Below are 21557 nucleotides of genomic sequence, written 5' to 3' on the forward strand. Positions count from 1 at the left end.
CGGCATACGGCGGCAACAGCCAAAGGCGGACCCGACCAACGCTGCTTGCAGCTTTAATTTGTATTACACTTTAAATGATAATGTTTACAGTGATTGTTTTATATGTATGTCGCTTTGGATAAAAGTGTCTACCAAATACTTCAAGACCTACTGAAATGAGATGTTCTTTAAACGGGGATAGCAGGTCCATTCTATGTGTCATACTTGATCATTTTGCGATATTGCGAAATTTTTGCTGAAAGGATTTAGTAAAGAACATCGACGATGTTCGCAACTTTTGGTCGCTAATAAAAAAGCCTTGCCTGTACCGGAAGTAGCAAGGCTCATTTGAGCAGGAAAACGCTGACAGTTTTCTACCCATCAACTGTCAGTTTAGGCTGCCCGCCGGCTTCTCATCACCACTTCAAGATGGCGGCCCAATTTCTCGCGTCACAGCAGCCAATGTTACGTCTACTTATAAGATGTCTATGCTGCTCAAGATTAGCAGCAGACAATGAATATTTGCAACAACAAAAAAATGTTTATCAGTTTTAAAGGCCTACTGAAATGAGATGTTCTTATTTAAACGGGGATAGCAGGTCCATTCTATGTGTCATACTTGATCATTTCGCGATATTGCCATATTTTTGCTGAAAGGATTTAGTAGAGAACATCCACGATAAAGTTCGCAACTTTTGGTCGCTAATAAAAAAGCCTTGCCTGTACCGGAAGTAGCAGACGATGACGTCCTTACATTGTTTCTAATGGGAGCCTCCAGCAGCAAGAGCTATTCGGACCGAGAAAACGAGAATATCCCCATTAATTTGAGCGAGGATGAAAGATTTGTGGATGATGATATTGATAGCTAAGGACTAAGAAAAAGGAAAAAAAAAGGCGATTGCAATGAGACGGATTCAGAGGTTTTTAAGACACATTTACTGGGATAATTCTGGGAATCCCTTATCTTTCTATTGTGTTGCTAGTGTTTTAGTGAGAATAAATAGTACCTGATAGTCGGAGGGGTGTGTCCACGGGTGTCTTGAGGCCAGTGTCTGAGGGACGGCGCAAACTCCACAAATCTCCGGTAAGAGCCGACTTTTTAACACTATTTTTCTCACCAAAACCTGCCGGTTGACAAGTGGTCGGGATCCATGTTCGCTTGACCGCTCTGATCCATAGTAAAGCTTCACCTGCGGGAATTTTAAACAAGGAATCACCGTGTGTTTGTGTGGCTAAAGGCTAAAGCTTCCAACCTCCATCTTTCTACTTGGACTTCTCCATTATTAATTGAACAAATTGCAAAAAGATTCAGCAACACAGATGTCCAGAATACGGTTTAATTGCGCGATGAAGAGACGACTTTTACCCGCAAGTGGTGCTGCGCTAATATTTCCCGACAGTCCGTGACGTCACGCGCACGCGTCAACATTCGGCGACGTTTTCAACAAGAAACTCCGCGGGAAATTTAAAATTGCAATTTAGTAAACTAAAAAGGCCGTATTGGCATGTGTTGCAATGTTAATATTTCATCATTGATATATAAACTATCAGACTGTGTGGTCGCTAGAAGTGGCTTTCAGTAGGCCTTTAACATCAAATATGTTGTCTTTGTAGCATATTCAACTGAATATGGGTTGAAAAGGATTTGCAAATCATTGTATTCTGTTTATATTTACATCTAACACAATTTCCCAACTCATACGGAAACAGGGTTTGTACTAATGGTTTCTAACGTTGCAAAAATGTGTAGAATAAATATATAACATTTCTACCTTTCTGTCAATGAAGATTTGCTTCAGTCCGTGACATATAGTCATTTTGATAGTAGGCTATTATAGGTGATATAGATACTTACGTCATGTGTTGCCTTCACTATAAGACTTTCAGTATATACGGCTTTTCATTTTTGTATTTTTTTGGTCCAATGTGGTTCTTTCAGTGTTTTGGGTTGCCGACCCCTGGAGTAGAACCACAGAGCAGTCATGGCAACAACTGGAGCGGAGGGCACAAGACCGAAGGGGATGGAGGAGTTTCCTTAGGGAATTTAAAGGCCGAAGTAAGTAAGTCAATATGAGCGCTGAGGAAGAAAGAAAACCTGCAAAAAGGTGAGTTAAAAAAAATAAAATTAATAAATAAACATATCTATCATTAGATATTATCTTCGACCCAACTCTCTCCTTTGAGTCACACATTAAAAGCGTTGCTAAAACGGCCTTCTTTCATCTCCGTAATATCGCTAAAATTCGCTCCATTTTGTCCACTAAAGACGCCGAGATCATTATCCATGCGTTTGTTACGCCTCGTCTCGATTACTGTAACGTATTATTTTCGGGTCTCCCCATGTCTAGCATTAAAAGATTACAGTTGGTACAAAATGGGGCTGCTAGACTTTTGACAAGAACAAAAAAGTTTGATCACATTACACCTGTACTGGCTCACCTGCACTGGCTTCCTGTGCACTTAAGATGTGACTTTAAGGTTTTACTACTTACGTATAAAATACTACACGGTCTAGCTCCATCCTATCTTGCCGATTGTATTGTACCATATGTCCCGGCAAGAAATCTGTGTTCAAAAGACTACGGTTTATTATTGATTCCTATAGCCCAAAAAAAGTCTGCGGGCTATAGAGCGTTTTCCGTACTCTGGAATGCCCTCCCGGTAACAGTTCGAGATGCTACCTCAGTAGAAGCATTTAAGTCTCACCTTAAAACTCATCTGTATACTCTAGCCTTTAAATAGACCTCCTTTTTAGACCAGTTGATCTGCCGCTTCTTTTCTTTTTTCTCCTATGCCCCCCCCTCCCTTGTGGAGGGGGTCCGGTCCGATGACCATGGATGAAGTACTGGCTGTCCAGAGTCGAGACCCAGGATGGACCGCTCGTCGGGACCCAGGATGGACCGCTCGCCTGTATCGATTGGGGACATCTCTACGCTGCTGATCCACCTCCGCTTGAGATGGTTTCCTGTGGACGGGACTCTCGCTGCTGTCTTGGATCCGCTTTGAACTGAACTCTCGCGGCTGTGTTGGAGCCACTATGGATTGAACTTTCACAGTATCATGTTAGACCCGCTCGACATCCATTGCTCTCGGTCCCCTAGAGGGGGGGGTTGCCCACTTCTGAGGTCCTCTCCAAGGTTTCTCATAGTCAGCATTGTCACTGGCGTCCCACTGGATGTGAATTCTCCCTGCCCACTGGGTGTGAGTTTTCCTTGCCCTTTAGTGGGTTCTTCCGAGGATGTCGTAGTCGTAATGGTTTGTGCAGTCCTTTGAGACATTTGTGATTTGGGGCTATATAAATAAACATTGATTGATTGATTAGTTACTGTAAATAAAGGAAACTATTCAAGTATAGTGAACAGATACTTCATAAAAATACACAATGCTCAAAATATCCTGCAACAGTTGAAGCAATGACTGATTTGAATACAAACAATTATTTAAAGAAAATTATTATTGGTCACACATACTTTTACTGAACTAAATGCGGCGCTTTAAGTCTACAAGTTCCTTTCCAAATGTAAGAATATGTATTTGTTGCTGCTGGATAACAGGGATACAACCCTATAATGTGCTCAAAGAAGGAATAACCAGACCAAGATTTCGTTTGGTAAGGGTAAAAAAATCTTAATTTTAATGCACGTTTATGCGGACACTTTTATTTTAAACACTTTTACATAGAAATTTCCACTTACACTTTGGATTTTTCTAATGTTATGATGGATAGCTTTCTATCAGTGCAAAACTCATTGCTGATATAATGTATTATTAGATTATCTTATTAGGGTCTGATGTTAGGGCAGGTCCTGGGTTCGATCCTGCGCTCGGGATCTTTCTGTGTGGAGCTTGCATGTTCTCCCCGTGACTGCGTGGGTTCCCTCCGGGTACTCCGGCTTCCTCCCACCACCAAAAACATGCACCTGGGGATAGGTTGATTGGCAACACTAAATGGACCCTAGTGTGTGAAAGTGAGTGTGAATGTTGTCTGTCTATCTGTGTTGGCCCTGTGGTGAGGTGGCGACTTGTCCAGGGTGTACCCCGCCTTCCGCCCGATTGCAGCTGAGATGGGCTCCAGCACCGCCCGAGACCCCGAAAGGAATAAGCGTTAAAAAGTGGATGGATGGTCTGATGTTATATAGATGTGATATACAAACCCCGTTTCCATATGAGTTGGGAAATTGTGTTAGATGTAAATATAAACAGAATACAAATGATTTGCTAATTATTTTCAAGCCATATTCAACTGAATACACTACAAAGACAAGATATTTGATGTTAAAACTCAAACTTTATTTTTTTTTGCAAATAATAATTCACTTAGAATTTCATGGCTGCAACACGTGCCGAAGTAGTTGGGAAAGGGCATGTTCACCACTGTGTTACATCACCTTTTCTTTTAACAACACTCAATAAACGTTTGGGAACTGAGGAAACTAATTGTTGAAGCTTTGAAAGTGGAATTCTTTCCCATTCTTGTTTTATGTAGAGTTTCAATCGTTCAACAGTCGTATTTTACGCTTCAAAATGCGCCACACATTTTCGATGGGAGACAGGTCTGGACTGCAGGCGGGCCAGGAAAGTACCCACACCCTTTTTTTTACGAAGCCACGCTGTTCTAATATGTCTCGAATGTGGCTTGGCATTCTCTTGCTGAAATAAGCAGGGGCGTCCTTGAAAAAAACGGCGCTTAGATGGCAGCATATGTTGTTCCAAAACCTGTATGTACCTTTCAGCATTAATGGTGCCTTCACAGATGTGTAAGTTACCCATGCCTTGGGCACTAATGCACCCCCATACCATCACAGATGCTGGCTTTTGAACTTTGCGTCGATAAATGGGTTGTACTTGTATAGCGCTTTTCTACCTTCAAGGTACTCAAAGCGCTTTGACACTACTTCCACATTTACCCATTCACACACACATTCACACACTGATGGAGGGAGCTGCCATGCAAGGCGCCAACCAGCACCCATCAGGAGCAAGGGTGAAGTGTCTTGCTCAGGACACAACGGACGTGACGAGGTTGGTTCTAGGTGGGATTTGAACCAGTGACCCTCGGGTTGCGCACGGCCACTCTCCCACTGCGCCACGCCGTCCTGTCGATGACAGTCTGGATGGTTCACTTTCCCTATGTTCCGGATGACACGATGTCGAATATTTCCAAAAACAATTTGAAATGTGGAATCGTCAGACCACAGCATCAGTCCATCTTGCACGATGTCAGGCTCAGAGAAGCAGGCGGCGTTTCTGGATGTTGTTGATAAATGGCTTTCGCTTTGCATAGTAAAGCTTTAACTTGCACTTAAAGATGAAGCGACGAACTGTATTTAGTGAAAGTGGTTTTCTGAAGTGTTCCTGAGCCCATGTGGTGATATCCTTTAGAGAATGATGTCGGTTTTTGATACAGTGCCGCCTGAGGGATCGAAGGTGATGGTCATTCAATTTTGGTTTCCGACCATGCCGCTTACGTGGAGTGATTTCTCCAGATTCTCTGAACCTTTTGATGATATTATGGAGCGTAGATGTTGAAATCCCTAAATTTCTTGCAATTGCACTTTGAGAAACGTTGTTCTTAAACGGTTTGACTATTTGCTCACGCAGTTGTGGACAAAGGGGTGTACCTCGCCCCATCCTTTCTTGTGAAAGACTGAGCATTTTTTGGGAAGCTGTTTTTATACCCAATCATGGCACCCACCTGTTCCCAATTAGCCTGCACACCTGTGGGATGTTCCAAATAAGTGTTTGATAAGCATTCTTCAATTTTATCAGTAATTATTGCCACCTTTCCCAACTTTTTTGTCACGTGTTGCTGGCATAAAATTTTAAAGTTAATGAATATTTGCCCCCCAAATTTTTTTTAGTAGTTTGAACATCAAATATGTTGTCTTTGTGGCATATTCATCTGAATATGGGTTGAAAATGATTTGCAAATCATTCTTTGTTATATTCACATCTGACACAATTTACCAACACATATGGAAACGGGGTTTGTAATTTTATCTCCACACATCCTTTAAATCTTTTTTTGACTTCTATTGACATTTCCAAAGGCGCATATAAAATGACCACTCGTACTGTTACTTTTATTACTGGTACTTTTATTCAAAGATTCAAGAGTCTTTATTGCTAATTCACCATATGTCCAGAGCATGAAAATCCTGTTTCCTTTTCCCCCCCCTTCCCAAAGTACAAACAACACATACCAATAAAACGTATATTCAAAATGTAAATAGTAGCATGAATATGTACAATCTAACCTGAAATAAACAAACACCCATAGCCAAATGTGCAAGAATAAAAGGTAAATGAAAGAGAATGAGGAGAATTCAAGAAGGGCAGGGGGTTAAGAACGGATCCTTGGAGGACCCCGATGTTTATTGTGATGGTGCTGGTTGTGTTGCTGCCGACCTGAACTATCTTCTTGCAGTTTTAGGGACTGTTTTCATGCTATCCTTGAAGTGGCGAGCTATCTTTTGTAGCGCCAGTTTGGACTTTGCTTTTCTCAGACCATAATCGTTCTGCCATCGCAGTGATTTTTTTGTGTTTTTGATTTACTGTTGACTTTGGAATAATTTCATTATTTCCATTTTTTTTATTGCGTCCTTGCTATTTTAACTTGGCCATACTTCACCTATCACTACAGTACATGTAAACTACTGCTATACCATAGACGGACAGCACAGGTACAAACACCCTGGAGGAAAAACTCTCAAGTTGCTCAAACTTAACACAAATTGAACGGAAATGACGACCCTTGATATTTCAGATCCATAAACTAATGATCTGTATAAAGTAACCCAACAACAATCAATGAGTCCACATGTCTTGGGAGTACTGTAACACATGACTGGGTGCAGACATCAATTTCAGAGACAGACTCAACAGAGCCTGATAACATATAGAACTCTAACAATATAAAACCAAGACAAAAATAAAGTAAGGTGTCCGGAAATCTTTTTTGTTGCCCTGCTTGCCAAAAAGGCAACATGGGCAGTAAGTAATTACGGATAATAAGGCACAGGCCTACTCAGTGGCCTAGTGGTTAGAGTGTCCGCCCTGAAATCGGTCGGTTGTGAGTTCAAACCCCGGCCGAGTCATACCAAAGACTAAAAAAATGGGACCCATTACCGACCACGCAGTCTGATAGTTTATATATCAATGATGAAATATTAACATTGCAACACATGCCAATACGGCCTTTTTAGTTTACTAAATTGCAATTTTAAATTTCGCGCAAAGTATCCTGTTGAAAACGTCACGGTATGATGACGCGTGCGCGTGACGTCACGGATTGTAGCGGACATTTTGATCCAGCACTGATCCCAGCTAAAAGTCGTCTGCTTTAATCGCATAATTACACAGTATTCTGGACATCTGCGCTGCTGAATCTTTTGCAATTTGTTCATTTAATAATGGAGACGTCAAAGAAGAAAGATGTAGGTGGGAAGCGGTGTATCGCGGCCACCTTTAGAAACACAAACACAGCCGGTGAAGCTTTACTATGGAACAGAGCGGTCAAGCGAACATGGTTGCCTACCACATGTGAACCGGCAGGTTTCGGTGTGTGTAGTTGGGACGACGTGGCGCAGTGGGAGAGTGGCCGTGCGCAACCCGAGGGTCACTGGTTCAAATCCCACCTGGAACCAACCTCGTCACGTCCGTTGTGTCCTGAGCAAGACACTTCACCCTTGCTCCTGATGGGTGCTGGTTGGCGCCTTGCATGGCAGCTCCCTCCATCAGTGTGTGAATGTGTGTGTGAATGGGTAAATGTGGAAGTAGTGTCAAAGCGCTTTGAGTACCTTGAAGGTAGAAAAGCGCTATACAAGTACAACCCATTTATCATTTATCATTTACCTCCCTGCTTGGCACTCAGGGTTGGAATTGGGGGTTCAATCACCAAAAATGATTCCCGGGCGCGACCAGTGCTGCTGCTCACTGCTCCCCTCACCTCCCAGGGGGGTGAACAAGGGTGATGGGTCGAATGCAGAGAATAATTTCGCCACACCTGGTGTGTGTGTGACAATCATTGCTACTTTAACTTTAACTGTCCATTTTTATCAGTTTGCTTAAGATGAGTACTATTGACAGTTAAATAATATCAACAGAATATTTAAACTACCAGTTCTTTACTCTTATATTATAAAACAATTGTGAAGCAAAACAAAGTCACTGGTAACTAAACAACCTACAAAATTAAATCATTTTGGTTTTGCTTTCAAAATTCCCTTTTCCACCACAGGAGCTTTTACAGGAAATAAAGATCGCCCTGTGTTTACACCCTAAACTAGTTCTTCAGGAACTTTTCTGAGTTCTCGTGAGCTCCGTTGAAGTTTTGGAAACTTCCTGGAACCTTCACAGGGGTAGTGTGTGCTGTCGACAATGATTGGTTAAATACAGTAAGGGGTCCTCCTGTTTTCAGGGAATCTTTCCTTAAATTTATGAACACGCACCGGGAAAAAAATATTTTGACATACTGTAATTTCCGGAGTATAAGCCAATACTATTTGGCCATGTTTTGAATAATGCACTTTATACAATGTTGCAGATATTATATGGATTTTTTTCCCCGGGTTGACTAGCTTCAAATGCAACCGATAAATTTAAAAGGCCTACTGAAAGCCACTACTACCGACCACGAAGTCTGATAGTTTATATATCAATGATGAAATATTAACATTGCAACACATGCCAATACGGCCTTTTTAGTTTACTAAATTGCAATTTTAAATTTCGCGCAAAGTATCCTGTTGAAAACGTGGCGGTATGATGACGCGTGCGTGTGACGTCACGGATTGTAGCGGACATTTTGATCGAGCACTGATCCCAGCTAAAAGTCGTCTGCTTTAATCGCATAATTACACAGTATTCTGGACATCTGCGCTGCTGAATCTTTTGCAATTTGTTCATTTAATAATGGAGACGTCAAAGAAGAAAGATGTAGGTGGGAAGCGGTGTATCGCGGCCACCTTTAGAAACACAAACACAGCCGGTGAAGCTTTACTATGGAACAGAGCGGTCAAGCGAACATGGTTGCCTACCACATGTGAACCGGCAGGTTTCGGTGTGTGTAGTTGGGACGGCGTGGCGCAGTGGGAGAGTGGCCGTGCGCAACCCGAGGGTCACTGGTTCAAATCCCACCTGGAACCAACCTCGTCACGTCCGTTGTGTCCTGAGCAAGACACTTCACCCTTGCTCCTGATGGGTGCTGGTTGGCGCCTTGCATGGCAGCTCCCTCCATCAGTGTGTGAATGTGTGTGTGAATGGGTAAATGTGGAAGTAGTGTCAAAGCGCTTTGAGTACCTTGAAGGTAGAAAAGCGCTATACAAGTACAACCCATTTATCATTTATCATTTACCTCCCTGCTTGGCACTCAGGGTTGGAATTGGGGGTTCAATCACCAAAAATGATTCCCGGGCGCGACCAGTGCTGCTGCTCACTGCTCCCCTCACCTCCCAGGCGGTGAACAAGGGTGATGGGTCAAATGCAGAGAATAATTTCGCCACACCTGGTGTGTGTGTGACAATCATTGCTACTTTAACTTTAACTGTCCATTTTTATCAGTTTGCTTAAGATGAGTACTATTGACAGTTAAATAATATCAACAGAATATTTAAACTACCAGTTCTTTACTCTTATATTATAAAACAATTTTGAAGCAAAACAAAGTCACTGGTAACTAAACAACCCTACAAAATTAGATCATTTTGGTTTTGCTTTCAAAATTCCCTTTTCCACCACAGGAACTTTTACAGGAAATAAAGATCGCCCTGTGTTTACACCCTAAACTAGTTCTTCAGGAACTTTTCTGAGTTCTCGTGAGCTCGGTTGAAGTTTTGGAAACTTCCTGGAACCTTCACAGGGGTAGTGTGTGCTGTCGACAATGATTGGTTAAATACAGTAAGGGGTCCTCCTGTTTTCAGGGAATCTTTCCTTAAAAAAATATTTTGACATACTGTAATTTCCGGAGTATAAGCCAATACTATTTGGCCATGTTTTGAATAATGCACTTTATACAATGTTGCAGATATTATATGGATTTTTTTTCCCCGGGTTGACTAGCTTCAAATGCAACCGATAAATTTAAAAGGCCTACTGAAAGCCACTACTAGCGACCACGCAGTCTGATAGTTTATATATCAATGATGAAATATTAACATTGCAACACATGCCAATACGGCCTTTTTAGTTTACTAAATTGCAATTTTAAATTTCGCGCAAAGTATCCTGTTGAAAACGTCGCGGTATGATGACGCGTGCGCGTGACGTCACGGATTGTAGCGGACATTTTGATCCAGCACTGATCCCAGCTAAAAGTCGTCTGCTTTAATCGCATAATTACACAGTATTCTGGACATCTGCGCTGCTGAATCTTTTGCAATTTGTCCAATTAATAATGGAGACGTCAAAGAAGAAAGATGTAGGTGGGAAGCGGTGTATTGCGGCCACCTTTAGAAACACAAACACAGCCGGTGAAGCTTTACTATGGAACAGAGCGGTCAAGCGAACATGGTTGCCTACCACATGTGAACCGGCAGGTTTCGGTGTGCAAATGGTGGTATTAAGTCGGCTCTAACCGTAGTTATGAGCGGAGAGCTTGCGTCGTGCCTCCTGCAGCTGCGGACTCTCTTGCCTCCTCCCACCAGCCGCCACCGACCGTCGGATGCTTACACCGTGGAGGGGGGAAAAAAAAAATCTCAGCCCGGCAGCCTTGCCTTGTCGAAAAAACGTGGCTTCCATCGAAGACACTGGCGGTCACCACACCCCTCCGACTTTCCGGTCCGACCATATAATCTCATTAAAACACTAGTAACACAATAAGAAGATAAGGGATTTTCCAGAATTATCCTAGTAAATGTGTCTAATAACATCTGAATCGCTCTCACTCTCCTCATCTTTTTTTTCTCTAGTCCTTTCCTCATCCACAAATCTTTCATCCTCGCTCAAATTAATGGGGAAATCGTCGCTTTCTCGGTCTGAATCGCTCTCGCTGCTAGTGGCCATGATTGTAAACAATGTTCAGATGTGAGGAGCTCCACAACCCGTGACGTCAAGCGCACATCGTCTGCTACTTCCGGTACAGGCAAGGCTTTTTTATTAGCGACCAAAAGTTGCGAACTTTATCGTCGACGTTCTCTACTAAATCCTTTCAGCAAAAATATGTCAATATCACAAAATGATCAAGTATGACACATAGAATGGAGCTGCTATCCCCGTTTAAATAAGAAAATCTCATTTCAGTAGGCCTTTACCCTCCCCGCAGTTGAAAATATAGACCAATGAAATGGCCAAACGGATCACGGTATAGCTCGGTTGGTAGAGTGGCCTTGCCAGCAACTTGAGGGTTGCAGGTTCGATTCCCGCTTCCGCCATCCTAGTCACTGCCGTTGTGTCCTTGGGCAAGACACTTTACCCACTTGCTCCCAGTGCCACCCACACTGGTTTAAATGTAACTTAGATATTGGGTTTCACTATGTAAAGCGCTTTGAGTCTCTAGAGAAAAGCGCTATATAAATATAATTCACTTCACTTCAATTCAATAGTTCACTTTAAATCAAACGCACTTATTTAGTCAGCCCTTATGCAATCACACTCATCATGCAGAAGAAACCACTAAAAGTTCAAAACAATGGACCTGACATCTCGGCCATAGAAAAAGGAAAAGCAACCGCACAAAATCCAGCACAAGGGCTGGAGGAGGACGGAGACATTGAATGAACTAAAGCGCCTTGTTTCAATGTGTCTTATAGACTTGTGCCACCAATATACCTGGAAAATCTAATTACTCCAAAAATTATGTGAGTGCAGTCATATGTGTTGGTATGACAAAGTTCCTTTAATCCTTTACTTGCCTGGAGGTAAACAGGAAGTAAGTAAAATAACGAATAGTGTTTCCCTGCTTTGTGCGTTTTTTAGTGTTTCACCAGATTGGACTCCTTTAAAGAATCTTTGGCAACAACTAAAAGGCCATCGTCTTGTGTTTTCTCATATGTTTTAACATATTTGACTTATCAGAGAACGGTTTCTCGCACACTGAACAACTGAAAGGTTTTTCTCCTGTGTGCGTTCTCATGTGCTTGACCATATTTGACTTATAAGAGAATATTTTACCACAGGCTGAACAACTAAAGGGCTTTTCTCCTGTGTGCGTTCTCCTGTGCGACACCAAATATGTTTTCTGCGTGAAGCGTTCGCCACAAAATGAACAAACAAAAGGCTTTTCTCCCGTGTGCGTTCTCATGTGATTTAACATGGTGCATTTTTGAGAGAATCGTTTAGCACAAACAAAACAACTGAACGGTTTTTCTCCTGTGTGCGTTCGAATGTGATTTAACATTGTTGATTGTTGAGAGAATCGTTTATCACAAAACGGACAAACAAAAGCTTTTTCCACTGTGTGTGTTCTCTTGTGAATATTCCCCGTAATCGAATGTGTCTTTTTTTCGGAGTGTTCGGACTGTAGGTTGTCAGTCGGCGTCCTCATGTCACTTTCACAGTCCGTACCACTGCACAAAGGTTTTTGGGTGTCGTACCTGCCTTTGTCGGAGTGAGATATTGTGCTGTCACTATCTGAGAGTGGAGCCAAGAGGTTGTCTGCTTGGGATCCTCCGCAGTCATCTCCGTCATCTTCTGTCGTCGCGTGTTTTGGTGAGCTGCTCCTTGGAGACTCCGCCCGTTTGTTCTCCTTACCTGGACGGCGACGAAGCGGCGAGGACTGAAGTGGTATGTGGTCACGGTCTTCATACTTCATGGAGACACCAGCCTGTGGCAATTTTGCGAGATTATCTTCCTCCGGCGCTGGAAGACGAATGATCCAGAGGTCCTCCTCCTCCTGCTCCTCCTCCTCTTTAATGTGCAGGGGCTGTGGATCCTTCTGCTTCTGCAGCTCAGAGGGACGTCCATCCTGACAAACAATCAGCGGCTGGATGTCTGCAAGACACAAACAACTTAAAAACACGTTTTTTTCTGGCTTGCCATGTACTGTCTTGTAGGGAGGCACCAATCCACATTTTTACATCTGAACCAATCGTACTATTCAGATACCAGAGCTCTGTTTCCCTTATCATCATCATTGTTGACCATGAGGGGTTAGGGTTTTACTGGAGATAATCTTTTTATTTTTACCATGAATTGATTAACGTGGACCCCAACTTAAACAAGTTGAAAAACTTATTCGGGTGTTACCATTTAGTGGTCAATTGTACGGAATATGTACTGTACTGTGCAATCTACTAATAAAAATATAAATCAATCAATCAATCAATCAATCAAAGGTCTCCGGGTTAGCAGAGATTTAGCTCATGTGGCTAATTAAAGCATTTCCATACACAGTGTGCTGTTATCAGGTATCTTTGCCTCAATGGTGGACAATAAAATGTGTTTCTTATAAGTACCATTATCACTGGAGGACTAGAAGACAAGGAATAGCTCAACATGCTACACTACAAATTTTAGGACAGATATTTTCTGTTACACCCTCCCCTAAAAAAGAAAAAAAATAACCCCTCCCCACTTTCCACGGTGACAGTAAATAGTAGATTTTATTGATAAAATTTGAAGTTCATTTTTCAAAATATAGATCAAACATTTCGTCATTGTCGGTATAGCTCGGTTGGTAGAGCAGCCGTGCCAGCAACTTGAGGGTTGCAGGTTCGATTCCCGCTTCCGCCATCCTAGTCACTGCCGTTGTGTCCTTGGGCAAGACACTTTACCCACCTGCTCCCAGTGCCACCCACACGGGTTTAAATGTAACTTAGATATTGGGTTTCACTATGTAAAGCGCTTTGAGTCACTAGAGAAAAAGCGCTATATAAATATAATTCACAATTCACTTCACATGACTAATCCATGACAAAATAGTGACTGGTTCTTTAGACTCAGAAATGTGTAGCTCGTCACGCCATAAAAATAACTGCAGACATGACTTGTAGAGGTTTGAAGTGTATATTATATATATATATATATATATATATATATATATATATATATATATATATGTATGTCTCCTCCAGGCTCGACTACCGCAACTCACTTCTTGTCGGGATCCCCGGCAAGAACATCCAGGAGCTGCAGTACTTACGGAATAGTGCTGCTAGGATCCTCATGAGAGTGCGGAAATACAACCACATCACACATGCCTTCACTGGCTTCCTGTTCCACTCAGGATTGAAGACAAAGTCTCCCTACTAACTCACCAGAGCCTCCATGGAAATGCCCCCTTCTACCTCTAACCTCCTCCAACCTCAGAGGACAAAGTTCCGAACTATGGGAGACTGGGCTTTCTGTTCCGCCGCACCAAATCTGTGGAACGATCTCCCTGACCACCTGAGGGCACCACAGACTGTGGATGCTTTTAAAGAAGGCTTAAAAACCCTTCTTTTTAAAAAAAAATCGTTTTGTTAGATATTAGGTGCTAGTTCTAGCTTTTAGGCTGCTCTTGCTTTCATTTTACTCGTCGGGGGCAGCTATTTGTGGTTCTATCATTTATGATTTTTTTAGACGGACAAACTAAGAATCCACAAGGGAAATTTTCCACACAGTAGCTCAGTTACAAGGATGGAAAGGACAATGCAGGTATAGACTAAATATAGCGATATAAAATAACATATATACGTAATATTTACATAATAGATGTACATTATATTATATATACTGATATATTGTAGTGTCTATATCATATAAACAATATATAACAATTACAATGTACAGTAATACAGTATTTAAATAAATGCACTGTAGCACTTTAAGGTTGTTTGGTCAATGTAAAGTGCTTTTACAAATAAAATCTATTAATATTAGTAGTTTTATATATCTCTAGAAAGAAAATTAACTGCAACAAAACATACATTTTTCTCTCTTTCTCATTTTAGCCCAAGGGCCGCATGGAGAACCATCTATTTCCACGTGGGCCGGACGGGTAAAATCATGGCATAATAAGTTAAAAATAAAACTTCTACAACTTCAGATGGTTCTCTTTGTTTAACTTCGGCCCAAAATAAAACAAGCACATTCTATAACAAAAAAGGGACGTATCGCATATAATCCTCTTGACAAAACACTTCAAGTTAGTTAAAAATTCTGAGGAAAAAAATGGTGCAGTTTTAAAAACACCACGAAGAACACGATGAATGTAGACTTAGTCTCAGTGTCTCTACAAAGCAATTAAACTTTAAGTCACAACCCATCTAGGATTGAACAATAAACATAAAAACCGTGTACCTCTTGCTTGGTATACTTGCTCGCCCCGATATAAACTATTTGCTTGCCTAACAGAATTGCTATTGCGACATCCAGTGGACACATTTAGAAAAACAGCTTCTTTAAAGAGGAACATTATCACAATATCAAAAGGCTTAAAAACAATAAAAATCAGTTCCCAGTGGCTTGTTGTATTTTTTGAAGTTTTTTTCAAAATTTTATCGGTCCCGGAATATCTCTAAAAAAAGCTTTAAAGTGCCTTATTTTCGCTATCTTCGAAACCACTATCCATTTTCCTGTGACGTCATACAATGCTGCCAGTGTAAACAAACAATGGGAATACCACAGCAAGATATTAGCTCGGATTCAGACTCGGATTTCAGCGACTTAAGCGATTCAACAGATTACGCATGTATTGAAACTGATGGTTGGAGTATGAAAGTATTGAAGAAGAAGCTGAAGCTATTGAGCGAAGAGCTATTGACGCTATTCATAGCCATAGCATGGCCGAATAGCTGCGTTAGCATCGCCGGTAAAATGTGCGCACCAAACGATCGGGACTTTTGCATTTTGTGATAATGGAGCAACTTAAATCTGTCGATCGGTAAGTGTTTGTTTCGCATTAAATGTGGGTGGAAGGAAACGTAATATAGTTGCAAATGCATATGAAGGTTATCCATACATTTCTGTGCCATGTCTGCTTTAGCACCGCCGGTAAATAGCATGTTAGCATCGATTAGCTGGCAGTCACGCCGCAACCAAATATGTTTGATTAGCACATAAGTCAACATCAACAAAACTCACCTTTGTGATTTCGTTGACTTTATCGTTGCAAATGCATCTGCAGGTTATCCATACATCTCTGTGCCCTGTCTGTCATCGCCGGTAAATAGCATGTTAGCATCGATGAGCGTAGCATGTTAGCATCGATTAGCTGGCAGTCACGCCACAACCAAATATGTCTGATAAGCACATAAGTCAACAACAAAACTCACCTTTGTGATTTCGTATCGTTGCAAATGCATCTGCGGGTTATCCATACATCTCTGTGTCATGTCCGTCATCGCCGGTAAAATGTGGAGACACTCCCGCACATTCAATGAGGGTCTGGCGGCAGACACTTTCGCATCTTCGGTGCAACTTGAATCCCTCCCTGTTAGTGTTGTTACACCCTCCGACAACACACCGACGAGGCATGATGTCTCCAAGGTTCCAAAAAATTGTCGAAAAAACGGAAAATAACAGAACTAAGACCCGGTGTTTGTAATGTGTAGAAAATGAAAATGGCGGCTGTGTTACCTCGGTGACGTCACGTTCTGACGTCATCGCCACCAGAGCAATAAACAGAAAGGCGTTTAATTCGCCAAAATACACCCATTTAGAGTTCGGAAATCGGTTAAAAATATATATGGTCTTTTTTCTGCACCATCAAGGTATATATTGACGCTTACATAGGTCTGGTGATAATGTTCCCCTTTAAGTTAAAAATGCAGCTCAATTTTACACTGACTCATCTCAAAGGCTGGATTGAAAAGGTTCGAGGGCCTGATCAGGGCCGCATGTTTGACATCCCTGCTATAGCGTCATGAGCGCAGCAGCACGACACTCGTTACTGCCAAACGTGTTACTTACCTACGCACGAACAAGCCCGACATTGTCTTTCCGGGATTCATGCTTAATTTGTAGACCCCATCCAGATGTGGAGACAAACAATCTCTTCTTCAGATATTTGTAAGTGTCCTAGGAAGTGAGGCTGAGGTGAGAATTCCGTAGAATATATTTTGCCCAGAGTGCCTTTTCAGTAAAAGGACCACGACTACGGAACTCTCGACCTGACACTTTGAAAAGTATACTTGTCACTTTCAAAAAACAAACAAAATGGTGGCTAGTTGAGCAACAATTGTGTTCCCATGTTTAGTTGTTACTAATTTTTACTAATTGTTTTTTTTAATCTCATCTCCACTTTGTCTGTGTTATTATTATTATTACTATTATTGGCTTTTATCTAGTTTGCACTTTGTCTATATTATTACTATTATTATTATCGACTCCACTTTGCCTTATTCTTTTTAATTTCCTATTTATAATGATGTTAGATCTATCTATGTTGTTGTTGTGGACAAGTGTTGTAAATTTGCTTTGGCTACAAACACTATGATGCATACATTGGATAACTGTTTCAGATATCTGTATCTATATCTATATCTGTACTGGCTCACCAGCACTGGCTTCCTGTGCACTGAAGATGTGACTTTAAGGTTTTACTTGCAAAATACTACACGGTTTAGCTCCATCCTATCTTGCTGATTGTATTGTATCATATGTCCCGGCAAGAAATCTGCGTTCAAGAAAGCTCCGGCTTATTAGTGATTCCCAGAGCCCAAAAAAAGTCTGCGGGCTATAGTGCGTTTTCTATTGGAGCTCCAGTACTCAGGAACAGTTCGAGATGACCTCAGTAGAAGCATTTAAATCCCACCTTAAAACTAATTTGTATCCTCTAGCCTTTAAAAAGACCCCCCTTTTAGACAAGTTGATCTGCCATTTCTTTTCTGCCCCCCTCACCCTCGTGGAGGGGGTGAGGAGGGCAGATGGCCATGGATGAAATGCTGGCTGTCCAGAGTCGAGACCCGGGGGTGGACCGCTCACATGTGCATCGGTTGGGGACATCTCTGCGCTGCCGACCCGTCTCCGCTTGGGATTTTCTCCTGCTGGCCCCCCTATGGACTGGACCCTCACTATTATGTTGGATCCACTATGGACTGGACCCTTACTATTATGTTAGATCCACTATGGACTGGACCCTCACTATTATGTTGGATCCACTATGGACTGGACCCTCACTATTATGTTAGATCCACTATGGACTGGACCCTCACTATTATGTTGGATCCACTAAGGACTGGACTTTCACAATATTATGTTAGATCCACTCGACCGACGTACATTGAAATGGTCACCATAGGGGGCGAGGTGGGGGTGGAGGGGTCAACCACATCTGCGGTCCTCTCCGAGGTTTATCATTGTCATCCCACTGGGTTGAGTTTTTCCTTGCCCTGATGTGCGATCTGAACCGAGGACGTCATTGTGGCTTGTGCAGCCCTTTGAGACACTGGTGATTTAGGGCTATATGAATAAACATTGATTGATTGATATCTGTCCCTGTTCCAAATAAACCTTTATATATATAAACATATACATATATATATATATATATATATATATATATATATATATATATATATATATACATATATATATATATATATATATATATATATATTTGCCTTTAATATATATATATATATATACAAAAAAGGCATGTTTGAAACTGTGTTGTTATCGATGCGCTAGTATCTAAACACGGAAGTGTAGCTCAACCCCTAAAAACCAACACAAATCTTTCCAATTGTTAGACAGTGATTTTATGAAGTGTTCCTGAGCCCATGTGGTGATATCCTTTACAGACTGATGTACGTTTTTTGATGCAGTACCGCCTGAGGAATCAAAGGTCCGTAATATCATCGCTTACGTGCAGTCATTTCTCCAGATTCTCTGAACCTTTTGAGGATTTTACGGACCGTAGATGGCAAAATCCCTAAATTCTTTGCAATAGATCGTTGAGAAATGTTGTTCTAAAACTGTTTGACAATTTGCTTACAAAGTGGTGACCCTCGCCCCATTTTTGTTTGTGAATTACTTAGCATTTCATGGAAGCTGCTTTTATACCCAATCATGGCACCCACCTGTTCCCAATTAGCCTGCACACCTGTGTGATGTTTCATATAAGTGTTTGATGAGCATGCCACAACTTTTATCAGTATTTATTTCCACCTTTCCGAACTTCTTTGTCACGTGTTGCTGGCATCAAATTCTAAAGTTAATGATTATTTGCAAACAAGAAATGTTTATCGGTTTGAACATCAAATATGTTGTCTTTGTAGCATATTCAACTGAATATGGGTTGAAAAGGATTTGCAATTGTATTCCGTTTATATTTACATCTAACAGTTTCCCAACTCATATGGAAACAGGGTTTGTAAAACCTTCCACTCCTTTGTCTCAGTTTGTCCACCAAACGTTTCATGCTGTGCGTAAATGCACAACGTGCTCTTTGTTGATGTTATTGACTTGTTGGGAGAGCTAAACGGGCTATTTAGGCTAGCTGTATGTACATTTAAAGGGATATTGCTTGAGCAGCGGATACAAATATGTTCAGAATCTGGCACCAAACCGTCAACAATTAATCGACTAATCCTGTAGAAATAAGCGTAAAAAGTACCTTTAAGTTGTGTAACTGTTTGAGTCTTGCGAACAGCGTCCAGTTGTTGTCGTTGCAGCTCGTTCCTTTCTTTTGTTCGAGAAAGTTCCTCCTCGTAGGACGCGATCGTTCCTTCGAACAGTGCGAATATTTCATCGGCCGCCGCCATCAGTCGCTCCTTCACCAACTCTTTGAACATGTTGAATGTTTTTAAAGTCGATTAAACGTCGTCTTGCCTTGTGGTCGCCAAGTACGGGCATGTGTGTCGCCGTTTGCGTCTCGGGTGCAACTTCCGCCTCGGGTGCAACTTCCGCCTCGGGGGCAACTTCCGCCTTTTTCTTCTTCGACGGAGGTTTTTTTTTTTTTTTTTTTTTTTTTGTGAATGAGATTTGTAATAAAAAGGGAGAGTTTGGTTGAAGAAAGTTTCCTCAAATGAAAAGTAAAAAAAGATGTTTTACCTTCTTCAATCTTTTTTTTTTTTTTAAAGCTTTATTTATAAATTTCAACAATTACAAACAGTAAGACAAACAACAATATACAACATTATAAAACATTATTAAAACAGTACAAAACAGCGCCAGGGGGTTGTAAGTTCAAAATAATAAAAAAAGAATACAAACATATATATATAAATAATAAACAAAATGTTTCACACCCGCGGAATTAATCATGACGTCACGCCGTTGCCATCTTGTGTCGGTTGTTGACGAGCTGCAAAAACTGTTAAACTCGCTTTGGAAAAAAAATGTGGAACCGAGGGTGTGTATATGTTGCCTATACTGTATAAAACTACAAAAAAAAAAAAACACGGGGGCTCCAGTTTTACACGACCAATTTATTTCGTTTGTTTTCAAAACTCCGCCCCACCGTAACGTGTCACCACTTCCGCTCTTAGCTCTTTCAAAATAAGAGCTCAAGGCATATACTGTGGAACAGGGGTGCCCACACTTTTTCTGCAGGCGACCTACTTTTCAATTGACCAACTCGAGGGGATCTACCTCATTTATATATATCATCTATATTCATTTATTTATGAAAGAGACATTTTTATAAACAAGTTAAATGTGTTTAATGATAATACAAGCATGTGTAACTCATATAGATGTCTTTCTTTCACAAAGACAAGAATATAAGTTGGTGTATTACCTGATTCTGATGACTTGCATTGATTGGAATCAGACAGTAATGATGATAACGCCCACATTTTCAAATGGAGGAGAAAAAAAGTTGTCCTTTCTGTACAATACCACATGAAAGTGGTTGGTTTTTGGCATCTAATTCATCCAGCTTCCATACACTTTACAAGAAAAACATGGGCGGCAAATTCCGTAGCTTGCTTGATTGACATTCACGGCACCCGAGGGTCTTGTGAGATGACGCTGGCTGCTGCCAGTTCATTATTATGAAAAAATGACAGAGAGGAAGGCGAGAAACACTTTTTATTTCAACAGACTTTCGCGCCGTCCCTTCCGTCAAAACTCTAAAGGCCGACTGCACATTTCCTATCTTCACAATAAAAGCCCTGCTTCACGCTGCCTGCGCTAACAAAATAAGAGTCTCGGAAAGCTGGCGTGCACAAGTGATGTGCACGCCAGCTTTCTGAGGGATCGCTTGTGCACGCCAGTTTTCCGAGACTCTGTATTTAGTTAGCGCAGGCAGCATGAAGCAGGGCTTTTATTGTGAAGATAGGAAATGTGCAGTCGGCCTTTAGAGTTTTGACGGAAGGTACGGCGCGAGAGTCTGTCGAAATAAAAAGTGTTTCTCGCCTTCCTCTCGGTCATATTTTCATAATAATGATCTTGCAGCAGCCAGCGTCATCTCACAAGACCCTCCGGTACCGTGAATGTCATTTAAGTGACGTCTTGGTGAAGATTGATGATCACTCATTTTTAGGTCTATTTTTTTTAAAAGCCTGGCTGGAGATCGACTGACACACCCCCCGCGGTCGACTGGTAGCTCGCGATCGACGTAATGGGCACCCCTGCGATACATAGTCTATTTATACCTGCATTGTCCTTTCCATCCTTACACTTTCCATCATTGTAACTGAGCTACTGTGTTGAACAATTTCCCTTGTGGATCATTAAAGTTTGTCTGAGTCTAAAAGAGGAGAAAACACGAAAAA

The 21557-nt window shown here is 41.5% G+C and overlaps 1 protein-coding gene across 1 annotated transcript; it reads right to left on the minus strand.

Moving 5' to 3' along the window:
• Window positions 1–6056: 6056 nt before the first annotated feature.
• LOC133537502 (zinc finger protein 79-like) lies at window positions 6057–19749 on the minus strand. Its single transcript, XM_061878575.1, has 2 exons — window positions 19454–19749; window positions 6057–12906 (listed from the first exon to the last, which is right to left on the minus strand). Exons 1-2 carry the CDS (start codon window positions 19629–19631, stop codon window positions 11936–11938), a joined length of 1149 nt encoding a protein of 382 aa, XP_061734559.1. The 5' UTR covers window positions 19632–19749; the 3' UTR covers window positions 6057–11935.
• Window positions 19750–21557: the final 1808 nt, after the last annotated feature.

The sequence above is a fragment of the Nerophis ophidion genome, linkage group LG18 (assembly GCF_033978795.1).
Source record: "Nerophis ophidion isolate RoL-2023_Sa linkage group LG18, RoL_Noph_v1.0, whole genome shotgun sequence".
Lineage (NCBI taxonomy): Eukaryota > Metazoa > Chordata > Actinopteri > Syngnathiformes > Syngnathidae > Nerophis > Nerophis ophidion.